At 41.9% G+C, this 16051-nt stretch overlaps 1 protein-coding gene across 1 annotated transcript in view; it reads left to right on the top strand.

The window, feature by feature from the left end:
* LOC109962721 (uncharacterized) overlaps positions 1-16051 on the top strand; it is a 54819-nt gene that overhangs the window by 32706 nt on the left and 6062 nt on the right. Inside the window, exons 11-15 of the mRNA XM_020604667.1 lie at positions 6225-6268; positions 12521-12714; positions 13035-13105; positions 14112-14269; positions 15398-15542. Coding sequence (XP_020460323.1) covers positions 6225-6268; positions 12521-12714; positions 13035-13105; positions 14112-14269; positions 15398-15542 — 612 coding nt within the window. The remainder of the gene's footprint in view (positions 1-6224; positions 6269-12520; positions 12715-13034; positions 13106-14111; positions 14270-15397; positions 15543-16051) is intronic.

Genomic DNA, 16051 nt, shown 5'->3' with positions numbered 1-16051 from the left:
ACACCCCTCACAGCGCCCCCTCTCACATTCTTTCAGGCAATAACATGTAGAACCATATAACTAGAGGCTAGACATCAGAACCATTACAATATATAATATATATATATATATATATATATACCACCAAAATAACCTAGGTTACAGAAGCATGAATGTATTTGGAGAGCTGAACATTTTGCTACCCAAAATAGATGAAAAAATGCTGAAGTAGAATTTTCCCATTCATTTGAATGGGGCAAAACTTTCAAAATAAAGCTCAATATTTCAAACGTTAAAAAAAAAAACTATCACAATGTTGCTGAGCCAAATGTGACATCTATAAATGTCTTGCTCTTTTGCAGTGCAAATATTTATTCCATGTTGTATTTACAGTGTTGCTGTACAATATGCATAATGTTTAAAGTATAGAGAATGAGAGAGATGAAGCTCAGGTATTAACAGGTTGCCAGATAAAACTGTTAGCCCTGGTTTTTGTATCAAACCTGGCACCTCACTCCAACCAGCTGGTGTTCAGCAAGAATCTCTTTAAGCTCGTAACTCTCTCTAAAACCACAGTGATTTTTATTAGCATTACAGTACAACATGTCAATTGTAGAGTAAGGTGTTAGTATGTCTGTTTTTAAATTTTGGACAGAACCAGGCTAACTGTTTCCCCCTGCTTCCAGTCTTTATGCTAAGCTAGGCTAACCACACCTGTGGACTTGATATCAATCTTTAAATCAAGCTGATGAGCCTTCTTCCAAAATGTTGAACTACTCCTTTAATTCAGTAGCAGTTGTGCTGAAAACACACATTTGGTTGTTCACACTGTCCCAGTGCTGCTGATTCTTTTTTGTTCTTCCTCTCAATTTATCCGTCTCTCCCACAAGACCGTCACTGAATCGCCATCGCAAGTGTGAATGTGACCTCGCCTGCAATTGTGTATGTGTGCACACATTAAAGAGACAGTTGGGATTGGGATTCGCTGGTGATGACTGAGAGCAGGAGGGAGGGAGGTATGTATTGACGAAGCCAGAGAGAGAGAGGGAGGGAGCAAGCCAGTGTGGTCCGTTCATCTTCTTTTCAGCTTTGCGATTCAGGCAGCCAGCTCGCTTGTCCTCTCCTGCTCCTCCTCCTCCTCCTCCTCCTCCTCCGAAGAAGCAGCAGGGAGAAGGAAGAAAAAAAGATTAGACAAAGGGATTGCAACAGACAATTAAACCAGGGATCAACAAACAAAAAACGAGAGGTATGACGGCCACCAGCAGCAGGAGAGCAGCGTTGTTCCCCACAAACACCCACACCCGCTGAATGTGCGACGGGCAAAGACAGAAACCAGGGCAAAGAGAGTCTTGAGAGAAGACACCAAGAGAAGTGGATGACAGACGGGGAAAGGAGTAAATGATGGCAGCGGACCTCGACACATGGACAGCGAGCAGAGAGTGAACCTGGCAATCAGCACTGTAAAACTGATGGTGTCCATTTTACAGTGGGAGCAACAGGAACGTGAATTCTTTGTGCTACGTCTCCACTTTTCTACACCCACTTTGTTTTTCAGGCTTTTCTTCTCCATTTATTTTGTTTGCATCTCCTGGCTTGTGACAAAATTGTGGGTGCTCTTTGGAATCCCTGCTCTGAAGTTCAAGGGTGGCTGTACCCCCCTCTATTGTGCGTATGTGCTCATGTTCATATAAACAGAGGGAGGTTATCGTACGCCTGTGTTTTGTACCTCTTCAGTTCCACGTTGTGCACCCATCTGTTTCACGCTAGCCGCTCGTTCACACCTCTGCCACCGCTTCATACCATCTGTGAGAACGTCAGCTTGGGTCCCTCTGTGTGTTGTCACTGGCTTTCGCTGGACACTGCTGGGTAACTTGGCAGAGACTTGCAGAGAGAGTGTGTTCACCCTTTTCTAAACAGTCACCTGGAGAAATTACAGTCATTAGTTTCCCTTTGAACTTCAATAGACTTGCCTGAGAGCTCACACTGGAAGAGAAGCGCTGGATATGTCACTCATTCTCACCTGCAGGCGAAAGTCTTGCCTTGTCTCAGGAGACATCAAGGGAGCTGCTTTTCTACATGTATAACGCATGGCTGCCTTATCAATAATTGAGCATCAGGTGTGCACCCTGGCATTGCACAGTGGGTGGTGATCAAGACATAGAGGGATGAGACTGGTGGGGTCCGCTGCTGCTGCTGACTGATGTGACAGCAGCCTGATGATGCGCTGCTTCCCTCTGCCATCTCCACTGATCACCAGCTGCTTTCTGTAACAGCTGAATTCACTTCCAGCTGTCTGTTGGAACATCAGTGTTTACTGGACAGCATCCAGATCAGACGGACCTCATTTCACTTTTTCTTTGGAGCGGCTTCTTTCTCCTTCTTTTCCTACAGCACTTCAAAAACAGACTGAATCATTTGTGCGGATTTTAAATGTCCAGCTCTCTGTGGCCTTGAAGCCAAGCTCTGTGTGATCCGTGCAGCATCCTCTCTGACCATGATTGGTGTTAACAGCCTGCACTCGGCGGGACGCCTACGCTCGCGCTCTCTTTGCACTGTGCGCTACGGAAGGGACTTCCGGATGATGGACCCGTTCCGCTATCCCAGAACCCCACGCTCACGTTCGCTCAAACCACTGGTGTTTCCAGACCTGCTGGGCAAGGCTCAGGATGGCCAGAACCATCCACAGGCCAGAAAGAGGAGGAAGGTACTGCAAACTGTCAGCTACTTCTAGTTACTCTTACTTTTCCAAGTCACTGAGACACATTCACCAACAGCTTGTCAGTTGACCCTCAACACTAATCTCAGAGCCCAGAGATGAATCACTTTTCAGTTTCATTTCATATCAGTGTGACACACGTCAGAACAAATGATATTACCCAGCGTCACACTGGATGTTAGCCCGCTGGCCAGATCTGTCAGGCAGTCTGGTTTTTGCACCTACATTTATTTCCCTTGTTTCACTCGCGGCAAATTGCCGTAGTCTGAATTTGTTTGATGTACCATCCCAGCTGTTTGAATACATTCACACATGGAGAGAGTTTGAGGAAGAAGCTTGCAGGGCCTGATGGGCCACACACCACAGCTCAGAGCAGCATATTGTGTACATCTATCACTCAAGGCTCTCATTTGCTGACACTTGGAAGTGTCAAGGAAGCAAGTAGGTGAAGGTGATGAGCATCCAACTTTGTCCAGTCTGACCAATGCTCTGATTCATGGTTCACCTCCATCTGCCTTTTTTTATTTACTTGGCTCCTCTTCTGTCTTTAAATCCACAGAGCACCGCTGCTGTTGACACAGTGCGTTCCCTCAGGTTTTACAGTACAATGCTGACTTTTTTACAAATGAAAAATATTCACTATTGGTAGAAAAACTGTGACACCGTTTCAGCAGACGGTATATTTTACTTAGCTTAGGCAAATAGACATACTGAATATGCAAATGTATACATTTATCAGAACACGTGAAAGAAAACAGTAATGTGCACCAACTTTAAAATTATCATAATTACTGACTAAATCAACCAGGATAATAATGAGCTACTGATTAATCGGACTTTGTGGCTTTTCTTTGTCTTATGTGCACTAAACAAGCAATTTTATAATGTCCCCTCTGGGCATTTTTCACATGTAGACAGATGATAAACTGAGAAAATATTCTGCAAATTCATCTTTAATTTGTCACAGCCTTATAACTGACTGTGTGTACACTCGGTAGACAGTGTATTAGCCACACCTAGCTAAAACTAACGTGGTCTAATCCAGTAGTCCTGCAATAAATCCTCCTTCATGAAGATGATAATATGATCATGACTGTATTTTTATGATCTTGTCCACCCCATTTATATCAATGAGACTAGGCTAAATAATAGAAACACCTACAGCAGCTCAAGCTCCATCCTCTATAGCGATCATGCATGTGAGCCAACACCTCTGAGCAATAGCTGGACATCATCACCTTCATGAAGAAGGATTTACTGCAGGACTGTTGGACTAGACTGACTCAGTTTGAGCTACAGTGGTTGTTTCTAATAAACTGAGCAATGAGTATATATTAACTGCTAAATTCTATATAAATAATTAGATATTTATATACAAAGGTTTGCATGTTATCTGTTCTCACCGTTTTAGTTGGAGGGTAATGGCTTTCTATACAAAGCCCAGTTTTGGAAAGCGAAGCAGTTTTCATGCAGATAATAAACTTGTGCCAACAGAGTCTGTGGCTGCTGTTGCAGATCATTGTACTTTTGCAGCGTACAATTCCACTGTTAATATTTGACATTTGTGCAACACAAGCAGTTTGTCTTCCACTTTGAAGCTGGGAAGCTCAGCTGCACTTCTGTCTTTTGGCATCATTAAAATGTAGGAAACATAATTTGAATGGTGACATTTTACAGTAGCTCAGTATGGAAACTAAACTTATAATGGTCTAGGCTGGTTGGTCATTAATATTCATGACACTCTGGAAAAATCTCTGATTAGGTGCAATTTCAAAGAAAACACTGGAAATGAACCTGATTAGACATGAATCAAAGCCTATTAAATATCCTGTTTCACTGTGATATTTCTAAAAGGATCAAATCCAACACATGCAGAATTCAAGTGATGGCCATTAGCATTTTTTTTAATCAGATGACCTTAATTAAAAATGATCCATTTTAGCTGAGGTTTCTTCCTGCACAGACAGCGTATGGTTGTGGTCAGAGGTGAGCGAGGTGATGTCCGCCTCGAGCTAGTCCTGAACACTCGAGGCCGGTGGCTTCATGTTGCCTCCTCTCACTTCAGACCGGCTGTGAAGCCGAGTTGCTGTATCACATTTAACTGGCAACATCGCTGGCGGCCGCTGACCATGTCTAAAGGTCTTGGCTGTCGCTATAGATTCTGAGGAAGATAAAGCCAAAAGCCTGAATAGCCTTTCACAGCAGAGATACTCCTTCATCAAACCCTTATTTATTCTCTCTGCTCTGGTATTGTGTATGTTGGTTTTTTATATTGTTTATGATCAAAGTAAAAGTTTTTTATTCCTGTGAGTGGAATCAGTGACCCAGAAACAATTAAAAACTAAATGAGTGAACATCCAGTCACAGAAAAGATAACCCAAATAAAGTTTGTAGAAATTAGCCCAAACGCACATGCACAAACATACATGTCTTCAGTGATGCTACGAGACTGCTGCATATTGTTGGTGCAACTAGGGTTGGACGATATAAACATGCCAGTCATAAGAGAGGCTGTGTCGTCATCCATACTGGGGAGGGCTCTCGGACTGTACTGTGTGTTGCTGCAAATCACTGAGCAGTGCTTTATGGATAATATTTTTCCTTGATGTTTCAGTTATTTCACATGATGGAGTTGTCAAAAAATGGCACGTCCTTCTATTTATTTTGTCCATTAACAATTTTCTATGGATTTATTTATTTAAGGAGTAATATATCATTATATATATATATGACTATTATGAAAATTATTACTACTGCGATTTTATCTGTTTCACCCACTACTGTGAAATGGTGGAAGAAAATGTAAGGTATATTACATGTTTATTTACAGTAATTGCTCATTTTTATGCTACAGTTACTTTAACCTACAAAACATAAACATCCTCTGAAATTGTATATTAAAAGCAAATCAAAGGTAAATGAAACACTGTACTGTATATCCACAGGTTTTTTTTACTTTTGCTCAAGGAAAATATCATAATGCTTCATCCATCGCTGCTACTACTAATGAATGCTTTCCTAATGAATTAATAGTTATTTCTTTGACAAACTGAATTATACTTTTATAACATTTACAGTTGTTTACAACTGAGCAAAGCAGCAGATATTTACAGTTGAGTAACTGAAACTGAAAAAATACTTAACACCCTTTAAGGTGCTGGAAATAAATTTCCTGTCAACTGACTCCTTGGTAAATGACTAACTTTTTCAGCACTGGAGCATTTGGACAAATGAAAGCCAACTCCGGTGCAGACGTGTTCCGTCTTTGTTCATGTTCCTAAGCTGTAACTTGATTTTGCTTCATGTGCGTTGATGTGTTTGTGTCCGATGTAGGGGTAGTTTGTGCAGTGTGAAAAGCGCTGACATTTCTCTGAGTACTTTTTACTGAATGAAAACAAAGCAGCTTTCACAGAAATCTACAATACTTTGCCCTTTAATATTCAATGAAATCTCCAACCAAACATAACTGAACATAGCTGCTGTTTGCCATGTTTTTCTGAAACTGTGATTTTCTCATTTTCCTCTACAGGCTCTCTACAACTCAATAAAGAATCAGAAGCTACATTGGACACTGTGAGTAATTATGCACTATTATTCACCTTATACACTATTTTTTAAAGTTATCCTCCATTCTGCCCCAGCGTCTGCCTCACTTTGCACTATGCACACAGGGAACAGTGAAGGATATCGATTAACTTCTTAGCAAGCTCATTAACGACGCGAGTGTTGTCTGGCATGTGAAGGAAAGATTAGTGTGTCAAGGGTTGCTATTCTGGATCGCAGCTTCAGAGTGCCTCAGAGATGCCAATTAAGTCACTCGCTTTCCAAGCTTTGTTGCCATAGTTACAGCACCATGGATACGACTCCATAGTTACCACATTGCTCGCATCTCTCCTCTCTGTGTTCTCTCAGCAGCAAACACACACAGACACCAACAGATAGTGGACGTATACTGTAGATCCACACAGGGAAGACATCTGTGTGTGTGTGCGCGCGTGCATGTTGGCTTCTTCATATGTGAGCACAAAAAGAGACGGTGACTAGGAGATAGAGAGGTAACTCAGTTTAAACGGCTCTTTACCTGCATCCTGTACAGAGGTGTGACCACAGCCTCCCACTACCTTTCCAAAAATAGCAGCAAATCTCAAAGCAGCTAAAAGTGGCCAGAGCAGATCAAGGAGGACAACAGACATATAGACGTCTATTTAAACAGTGCCTCTGCATAAGAAGCTGCGTGGTGATAGAAAAGAAGCAAAAGCAAAGGCACCTCCAAACAAACAGAATTACAGATTAAGGGATTAATCCCACAGCAGACTGATTTTTTTGGTATGGACACATGTTTGTTGTTAATATTTTAGCTGGATTAGAGCCTGTCTGTGCTGCTGTTCTGCTTTACAAGCCTTATTTGAAAGCAGAGCACTGTGCCCTGTTTGCCACTGCTTTCACACTCCGCTTGCTTAGTTAATGTACATTTCATCACGCAGAGTAGGCTTTCTCACTTCACAACCCAGGGACCAACAGCCTGTGACAGATAGACCTGAGCTCTGCATTGGGAAACTATGGTTTGCAGTTTGCAAATTGTAATCACAGCACAGTGAGGTGTCCATTCTACTGTGTTCTATTCCTTTCTATATATAGGCCAGGCCAGCATTGATTTAGTCATTTCCTCCCAGATTTAAGCTTAAAAAACATCACAGTATAGTCATGGACATGTGAAAGACGTGTGAAACAAACCGCTTGAAGTGACTACATAAATATGAACTGTATATGTGAAAACTGGCAACTCATCACAGGTGTGTGTTTGTGTGGGCGTGCTGTTTTTTGTGCCCCTCAATCTAAAAACATTAATGGCAATAGAAGTTATTTCACACCCCCACAGAGAGACACGCACATGGCCACTCGCAGCGCTGCAGTTGGATGCACCCACATGTTCTTCACTCTCACACACACACACACACACACACACACACACACAAAACACAGAAATGTACAGTACTGTACACACATGCTTCCTCATTCAGCAGTGGGGGTGGAGAGCAGAAGAGGTGGTGGTGGGCATTGTGTAATGAAAGACAGATGCAACAAGTCAGAGATACGGGAAGGTGCAGAGCTGTGCATCGAAGGACGAGTGTGGAGCTGTTATTGCTTTTGTTCTGCTAATCCCGTTTCCTCTCCTCCCTCCATGGCTTGAATCATCATTCCAGCCCTATTAAAGATGAGATATCTACACATAATTCTTTCAGAATAGTCACTGAAAATCTAACAAATGTTTAAATAAACCCTTCTCTGGATGATATAAAGGTAATACAGAGATGAAATAAAGCAGCAGCCCTAGTGAATGAGGAGCAGTGTTGTCATGTTTGAATGAATTAGTCGTCCTCTTTCACTTCACTGTGTTTGCAGTGTTGTTGCTGTTTAGCAGAGATGAAAAAGATGCAGCAACATCTGCAGCTCCTCTGTCACCTGGGCCGTCTGTCCGACTTCACATCGTATCAGCATCGCCTCCTTTTCTGTGGTTTTTCCTTTCCTGTCTTTCATTTCCTTTGTTTTTCTTTTTTCTTTTAGTTAATTTCCTTTGTTTTGTTTCTTTTTTCTTCTGTCGCTTTCCCCCTTCCATTGTTTTCTTTTCTTTCTTCTCTTTTTTGTTTTTCTGTCCTTTATTTCCTTTCATTTCTCTTTTCTCTTTCCATTTTGCTTGTTTCTTTTCCTTTCTTGCCAGCTTTGTTTTTCCCACCACCTTTTCTTGCTAATATTTTCTTTTCATCTCCTCTCACCCGCTTCTCTTCATCTTTCCTTTCCTTTCTTCCTTTCTTCTCCTCTCCTCCTTTGTGCTTTTGTTTCTGTTGTTTCTCCCCTCCCCTCTTTTCCTTTCCTTTCTTTTCATGTCCTTTCCATATTGCTTCCTTTCCTCTCATCTCCTTAACATCCCTCATCTTTCCATTCTCACTCATACCACTGTGCCATCTGAGGAGGCTCAGCTTTGTCTTTCCTTCTTCTGCTCATGTTTCCTCTGTCTCTGTTTCTCCTCCATCCATCCCCCTACTCTCCAGCTCCTCTCTACTTTGTCTCTGTGTGGAGAGGGATGCAGGCAGGCCAGCAGTTACCAGGCAACAGGCTAAATGCTCATTGGCTCCGTCTCTGCCTCTCGTTCTCTCTAGCTGCTGCATGGGGTTAACTGCTGTTATGTACTGTTGGTTACTCATAGCATGGCCTCAGGGGGTTCGGCATCCAACCATTTTTCTATTTTCAGGCTGAACTTTCGTACGGGTGCCGCCTTGTGAGGTAACAAGTGGAATTGCCATGTTACCTCCTTGTGCAGACACAGACATGTTTGCTGTTATAGCCTAAAGCATCTACTGTATAATCTGCTAATGTGACAAATCCCTGTAAAACCACTATAAGAGTCTGTGCATTGTGGTGAATTATTTAGCAGATATTATCACTGCTGTAGCAGTGAGTCTTCCAGGTCCACCATTCAAGCAAAATCCATATTGTCCTTTACTTAAATTATCTGTAATATATTTTGATACACACGATGTGTCAGAAGAGGCAGGAGTTTGTGCTGCTGTTGTGTTTATCTTAGCCTCACTGATATAAATGGGGTAGACAAAGAAGCAGAAACTGTCATGATTCGGTTCCGCTGCTTCCTGTCCGGCTTTTATTTTGACGTTTTGTTTCACCTTAGTTTCGGTCTTTTTACGTTCATCATCACTCACATTGGTTTCACCTGTTTCGTTATTGTTTGCACCTCTATTTAGGCAGCGACCTCCCACCAGGACGCTGCCAGATTGTTCTAGACCCCAGCTCTGACTTTCCAGCATTTTCTTCGGTTTTGGTATTTTGTGTTTCTGACCCGGACTGTTACATTTGGTATATTCGTTTCTGCTTCGCCCTCTTGTCTCGGACTGCCACAGTGTATGATATCGGACTTCCCTCTGGACTACGTATTTTGGATCACCTCTGTTGGATGTGTTTGCTGGCTCTGACCTCGGACTGTTAAGGACATGTGAGTTTTGTGTTTTCACCGTGTCTTGTATGGTTTTCTTTTGTTCAACGTTAGTTCTCTTAATAAAGAGACGGTTTTGTTTTACACTTCCTCGTCTGGCCATTTAATTGAGTTCACCTAACACTTTTCAGCCGCATTACACGCTCCGTTTCTGACAAACACCAGGCAGTATAATGCAGTACAGTGCAACAGCAGCACCAAGGAGGATTTACTGTAGGACTGTTGGAATAGCTTAATTTAGTTGTAGCTAGATGTACCTAATAAACTGTCAACTGAGTGTTTTTAGTGTGCATTACAAAATATTTTAAATTATTTAGGAGAGATTAAATGTATTCACATTGCTACAGCAGTAATATGTTTACAAAAGTGTCTTATATTTTTTATATGTACAAAACATAAAAAATGTATAATGTATTATAGAACATTTTAAAAATGTAATGAAACAATAAGATAAATAAAACAAGTTAATAAAAAAAGTAGCTGGTAGACTTGAATGTACAATAAAGCAAAAATTGTAACAAAATATAATAGTTATGATGGCGGCGCGTATGCACGCAGCGGCCCTGGACCCTTGGCTCCAAGCTAAATTTCATTGTACGTGTCACAATGACAATAAAATAAAGCTGCTGCTTCTTCTCACAAAATACATAAAACAGATAAGACTAAAATTTGGATAATCAAACATTTAAAAATGATAATATAACAGTACTGATGAACAAAAGGACAAAATAAAACAGATAAAGGGGCTAGTACACAGGAATAAAGTACACAAGATAAAAACTAAACAGGACAGGATAAAAAAGATGTACTGAGGTGAGGCTTGTTTTCCAGGACGTCCTCTCACCCAGGCACCGTTCACAAGAAACAAAGCTACCGTCAGAGACTCTGCAGCTCATCAGGATCCTCATTTACAAAGATGTTTCCTCAAGGCCTGTGTGGACAGTGCACCCTCAGTCCAGCAGCCACAACTCACTGCCTGAAAACTCTGTGTAATAAAGAACAGAGTCCGGGAAGGTTCATTATATTGCCAGCGTTGCAGTTTCACAGCATTAGTTGACCTGGATTTACAGTAGTACACTTGCTTTCCTCTCCACCTTAAATGATGCCTCCTGGGTCTCATTGTTGTAGTTTAGCCACCATTTCTTCTTCTCTGACTTCTTTTGAGCGTTTTACAGCATTTCCAGATCTCAGCAATTAACTTATACCGAGAGGAGTGATGGCCATTAAGATGCAAGTTGAAATAAAATGCATGAGCTGCCTCTCCTTCTAACTGGCTTTTAACGTGTTTGATGTTGTTTCTGCAGTTTTAGTGCAAACAGCCTTCATCAAGTCCAGGGCAGGTCTCCTTCTTGGAAAAGTGAACATTTTCTCCTCATTAACTTTGAGATTCGAGTGGTTGTAGGCACAACAGCTTTTTATCTCAGACATTTTGGGCCTACAGTGATGACCACACTCATCACTATGCTGTAAAATACCAAGAAAATATGTGATTACAGTCAGAATCAAAGTCAGCTTTATTGGCCAGGTGTGTTGGACACACGAGGGTACAGCAGCTCTCAATGTGTATGTACATGGCCTTATGTAAGGCAGCACTGGGCGAGTAAACAATATAAGGCTGAGAACAGAAGTAAAGAAGTAATGTGCAATCAAGCAAAGGAATGTGCCTTAGGAGTAAAAATAAAGTACTATATACACACAGTCTGGATTCAACGGATCAATATGTACAAGGTATATATTTACTGGTATTGCACTGAGGGTTATTGTCCAGTCATACTGTCATGGGTCAAGTGTTCATCAGAGTGATGGCCCGGGGGGCCAGATTTCAATCAGCAGACCAGATTTTACTTGTTCAGGTTCATGTAGTTCAGAGTGTTTCATAGATAAGTGACAAACTGATAATAATAAGAAATGTAAAGAGCACACCGCAGATTTTAAAAAAGAAAAATGGTAAACATCAGATAATAAAACGATAAAATAGATTAAAATAAAATAGGTAAAACGGATAAAGGCCAATGACATGAAATAAAACGCTTTATTATACCGAATATAATAAATGTGTAAACAATAAAGCCTGTAAAATAAGTCTGTTCAAACATCAGGTTAAAAGAGTTGCACTAAAAGATGTCAACACTTTCAGCTGCTTGTAGCAGCTTTCAAACAGCACTACTACACACACTGAGCTTTTTAATGACTTCCCATCCATGTTGACCTATAAATTAAGACTCACATTGTTTGTTATATGTTGAATTATCATCTCTAATATGCTAAATATTGGATATAATCAATGGAATACGAGTCTTCCACCCTCTGCCCTTCTTTATAAAGCTTCAGTTTGTGTTGCCCTCAAAGGTGTCCTGTCTTACTTCTAGCAGGATGAAGAGTAGTGGTGAAGGTGCCCCTGTTTTTGACTTCTAAACAGGAAGAAGATAGATGGTGTCACTCTGTTGCTGTTGTATTTTCTGATCAAGAAGAGTGGAGACTGCTTCTGGGGATAACAGGAGCAGAGCACAGGGAGAGGAGGATACAGCTTCCTTCACTCAGTTTTCCCCAGATACACGATGCTTTGTGAATGTCTTGTGCAACAAGGCACCGGCAGTGCACACTGTTATTACTCATGTGTCCTGTATGTAATAAAAGTTTGCCAGTAAGCGTGTGAACCCTCTGAACCTCTTGTCCTGTGCTGTTCCTTGTGAAACAGGCGCAGAGTGAGAGGCACATGGACAGGATGAGTGATGTGTTTATTTGTAGCTGCTAATGAGACATGACACATAAGTGTTGCTCACCATGGAGTCCGGTTTTTGTTTTTTCTGTCTCCATAGCGACAAGGAAGAGCTGCGGAAGTCATTTTCGGAGCTTGGGGACAGCCTGTGCGATTCCAACACTCCCAGATCCATGAAGGGGGTGGGTGGCAGCGGGAAGCACAGGTCAGATGAGATGCAGCCCTTGGGAACGCTGCTGTACAAAAACGGGTTCTTGGTCCGCAAAGTCCACGCTGACTCGGATGGCAAGAGAAGTACGCCATGTTTGTCCGTCCTATGGTTCGGTTTCTTCTTCTTGAGCTTGAATCCCACATCAAGGTTTAGTAGCTGTTGTGGAACATTTGATCATTTCACATAAACGCAGTAGTGGAAGAAGTACTCCAGTCCTTTACTTAAAAGTAAAAGTGCCAGTACCACAGTGTAAAAGTACTCCATTACAAGTAAAAGTTCAAAAAACTCAGTTTTGACACTGCTTATATAAGTGAAACTTTAAAAAACAACAACAACAAAAAAGATATTAGATAGTGTTTCCTTAGATTAAGGTGTAATGTTAACACATTTTGTCTCCTCACAGCACCAAGAGGAAAGCGAGGGTGGAAGACCTTCTACGCCATCCTGAAAGGGCTGATTCTCTATCTGCAGAAAGTAAGTCTCTCACAGTACTGCAGTTTTTTAACATGTGCCAAGTAAAAAGGTCTAAAAGATAGTGTGAGAAGCTGTTTATAACTGCTACTACTTGATATTCATTATTCAACCTTTAAAGTAACAGGTGACTGCATCTCTATAAACATTCTGTTTTGCATTCAGACCAGCAGGAGATTTGTAGCAGGTATACCTGTGGATGTCTGTAGAAAGCAAACAAACATGTTCATCCTGCCTACAGTCCCCTGTAAGGCTTTATTATAATGAAACATCAGGGACCACAATCATCTTTGCAGCTACAGGGAGGTGTATCCTGATGCCTGTTTCCTGTTTGCATGTCTTAAAAGTGTTAGGCCATAATGTGGAGGAGCTGGCGCTGAGCAGAGGAGCCATATGCATTGGTAGACCTGACCTCCACCAGCACAACAGGCCACTGTGGCTCCAGCTTCCTCCCTGACTGGAGAGAAAATATAGCATCAGTGATGAGCCTGTAATGACTCTGCAGCTTCTAGGACTCTAACCTTTTTTATAGCTACTGACTGGCGTGTGTTGGAAGTATCAAACATGTGTGCACTGAAAAGTTGCCATCGAATGCCTGTTGGGACTCGTAGTCTTTTGTTTACCTCATTATCCATCAGATAGCTCAGAAATTCAACCCAAATTTAGCTAATTTTATCCTGTATTAGAGTCAAAGGTTATCACAGCTGCTTGTGTTTAATATCCAAGAACTTTGGTTTCTTTTGATGAATAAATAAAAAGGACATAGTAGAAAACATGGTTTTGATTGTATAGTAAGTGTCTGAAATAATCTTAGTCTGTAGATGGAACACAGAGTGCATCATGATCGTCTTATGCTTTTCCAGACTGGGGCTTATCAGTTGTTTTCATAAGGGGTGGAAGCAAAACTGTTGTGTGTATATGGCCATTTTCTCTCACCAACTGCAGTAATTGTTATAAGCCCTCAGTGGTAATCATAGCACTCATTCCTCATTTATAACTGTGATGCCAGGGGGAGTATAGGCCTGATAAGCAGCTGTCTGATGAGGACCTGAAGAACGCTGTGTCCATCCACCACTCTCTGGCCATGAAAGCTTCAGACTACAGCAAAAGGCCCAACGTGTTCTACCTGCGGACGGCTGACTGGAGGGTATACCTCTTACAGGCACCGTGAGTCTGCCCATTTTATGCTTCTCACTGAGTGGAGATACTGCATAGAGAGTAGCAGACCTGACATGGACACATACTATACACACCTACATGGCAGCATGAGTTTACTTTAGACATCAGGTTACTGGACCTACTGGAGAAAACCAGCTGGAACTGTGTAATTGAGACAAACACTTTTAGACAACTGTTCTTCCGACACTTGTACTTGATCTTGTCCTGTGTCAGTATGACAGTGACCTTGTGTAGTTTTGTGTGGAAGAACTTGACCAGCCTGCACAGATCCCCGTCCTCAACCCCGTCGAACACCTTTGGGATGAACTGGAACACTACGAGCCAGACCTCATCACCCAGCTTCAGTGTTGGACCTCACTACTCAGCCAGGGTTCAAATATGGTGGAAAGCCTGAGCCAGTGGAGTGGAGGCGGTTATAGCAGCAGATTCATGCTTTGTAATCATACATTCAGCAGTTAGTGCACATATGGATGGCCACATACATTTGGCCATATAATGTTAATCACAGCTGAGCATTTAGCCTCCGCCAGCTGTGCACATGTGCTTGTGGTGTGCAGAGACTAGATGCTGAGGACACGTGGAGCAGTGACACTTGCGCATGTTGAGCAGGATGTAGGGTGAATGTTGAGACCAAGGTGAAGGTGTGTACGGCATGCATGTGCTAGCAGGGTCCAGGAAGTGGCACATGAGTGGCTGCATCGTTCCACCCTCAGGAGGACGGGCTCTGTGCTCTAGTTGCAGCTTGAATTTGTCCCAGATACTGAACCCCTCTCTGTGTTGCTCTCCTCTTCCTCTCTTTCTCCTCTTTGTCTGTCTATCTCTCTTTCTGTCTCTCCATTTCTCCCCAGGGATTTAAGCAAGGTTGTCTGATTCAGTCTGATATTTCTTATGGGCTCCTAATGGGTCTCCTAGTGTAAAACAGGCCCCCATTTCTCATGCATTAATTGGCTTCAAGAGAATATCTTTATCAACAGTAGGGCTGCATTTTCCAATACTTATCCTTTTGATATTGTCATCTAGCCTTACAGCACCATGGAGGGGACCTAATAAGTGTGTTTTTACCGTGAGAGCTGTTGGTGGTTGTTTGTTGTGACTGTGTGTGTGTTATTATCACAGGAACGCAGAACAGATGCAATCTTGGATCACACGAATCAACACGGTGGCCGCCATGTTCTCAGCTCCTCCCTTCCCAGCAGCCATTGGCTCGCAGAAGAAGTTCAGCCGGCCACTGCTGCCAGGAACGATGTCCAAACTGTCTGAGGTATCATAATGTTAACAGCCACCTCTCATGTCTGAAGCTGTTCTGAGACTAGTCTGGGTCAGGTCCTGTACCCTGGAAACTCATTAAAGCTACTCAATTCAGATTTTTCAGAAATAAAAGTAATGATCAGTATTGCACAGCCATTTGCAATAGGAGCTGACACATAACTTTTCATAATGGCAGAGCAATTAGAATGAAAATTTCATGAACAAACACTCCACTAAACACAAAAGTAATATATTACTAGTGGCTACTGGTGGGTACGATTCCTGGCATTTCATTCTAGACGTCAGTCTGGTGTGAAACGTGGTCGGAGATACATTAGGGTTGTGTGTTGTTTTTTGTTCTAGTCCAAAACACAAATTAAATCAGTAACATCAATAAACAGCCTGAGAGCAATTATGTCCATGGCAATATATTAATGTCATCATGAGAATAAATGTCCTCAGTTTTTCAATCCAGTTTTTATTATAGCCAACTTTCTTTCTTATAACAACAATGTTGATGCT

Source organism: Monopterus albus, unplaced genomic scaffold, assembly GCF_001952655.1.
Source record: "Monopterus albus unplaced genomic scaffold, M_albus_1.0 scaffold67.1, whole genome shotgun sequence".
Classification (NCBI taxonomy): Eukaryota; Metazoa; Chordata; class Actinopteri; order Synbranchiformes; family Synbranchidae; genus Monopterus; species Monopterus albus.
The sequence above is the reverse complement of the archived record's forward strand: the minus strand, read 5'-3'. Positions and strand labels throughout refer to the sequence as shown.